General features: G+C 55.9%; 1 protein-coding gene across 1 annotated transcript in view; it reads right to left on the reverse strand.

Moving 5' to 3' along the window:
• Positions 1-1,177, reverse strand: part of PDZD2 (PDZ domain containing 2) — a 279,581-nt gene that overhangs the window by 93,558 nt on the left and 184,846 nt on the right. The window contains exon 5 of the mRNA XM_045285268.1: positions 1,076-1,172. Within this exon, the coding sequence (XP_045141203.1) occupies positions 1,076-1,172 (97 nt within the window). The remainder of the gene's footprint in view (positions 1-1,075; positions 1,173-1,177) is intronic.

Consider the following 1,177-nt stretch of genomic DNA (forward strand, 5'->3'; position numbering starts at 1 on the left):
TGTGCGAAACAATCCTGTTCTTACACGGCAGGGGCTGAACTGGGGCGGTGACAGAAGCAAGAAGGGCCCACCGGGTGGACCTGGGGCACAGGTTATAGAATGAGGGAGGGGTCCCCCTTAGAAGTTTCTAAGACCAAGCTCCTGAGCAGTGGTGTGACGGTGAGAGAACCCCATCAAAAAGCCAGACCCACCGAGCTGGCTGGAAACTGCGAACACCCAGAATGTCGCCATCCTCCAACTAGACCTGCACCAGATAGACGGTGCGTATTGAAAGAAAGCCTCATCACGGTCTGGGGTAGGCAAGAAAAACAGATTCCCACGGTGCTCAAAGCTGACCCTCAGCATGTGCGGCACCCTGGGGTGGGGCACGCCCGGACTTACAGGTGCACGGTCGGTGGCTGAGCGGGATCTGGAGGCAGGTTTAATCAAGGCTGTCTGTGAAGGCTGTCGAAGTTTCGCTGATAAACAGGCAATGCCAAACCTGGACCCAAACTCACTGCCGCTGAGTCGTTTCCGACTCAGAGCGACCCCATCTCCCTCTCTCCCGACCATCGAGTCGCTGCTGACCCACGGTGACCCGACAGGGCAGGGTGAAACTGCCCCCATGGGTTTCTCGGACTCTCATTCTACCTGGGAGGAGAAAGCCTCTCCTTTCTCCCGTGGAGGGGCTAGTGGTTTTGAACAGGGGACTTTGCATTTGGCAGCCCAAAGAGTGACCACTACACCACCAGGGCATGGCTAAAAGGCAATACCAGGAGTCTTTAACTAAATGGGTGCATCTGTGTTTAAAAATGGTAACTCAGAGTTCTGGTTTGGAAGCGAATTTCCTCTTGTCCCCTTCCCTCTCAGTAAACTAACTCTTCTAGAAGTGACAGCAGGGAAGACCTTGGGTGGGCTGTGACGTCTGATAGATTCCTTGTACTGGTTGCCCCTCTCCCCATCTCCAGAGACAGCTACACTGGGACCAGGCCGGGTGCTTCTGGGTGTTTTTCCACCATCACCTCCAAGCACTTCTCCTCTGACCCAAGTCTCAGGGACACACCAATCCCACAGACCAGCCCAGAGACCCGCTTACCACGCCGTGGACGGAGGACTGGCCGCTCCCCTCGTCCTCTTCCCCATCTGGCTCCTGGTCTTCATTGTCAGTCCACGAGGATACGTCCTCCAACGAGCTGGT

The sequence above is a fragment of the Echinops telfairi genome, unplaced genomic scaffold (genome assembly GCF_000313985.2).
Source record: "Echinops telfairi isolate 266 unplaced genomic scaffold, ASM31398v2 ScPeMD7_7469;HRSCAF=8507_1, whole genome shotgun sequence".
In the NCBI taxonomy this organism is placed as follows: domain Eukaryota; kingdom Metazoa; phylum Chordata; class Mammalia; order Afrosoricida; family Tenrecidae; genus Echinops; species Echinops telfairi.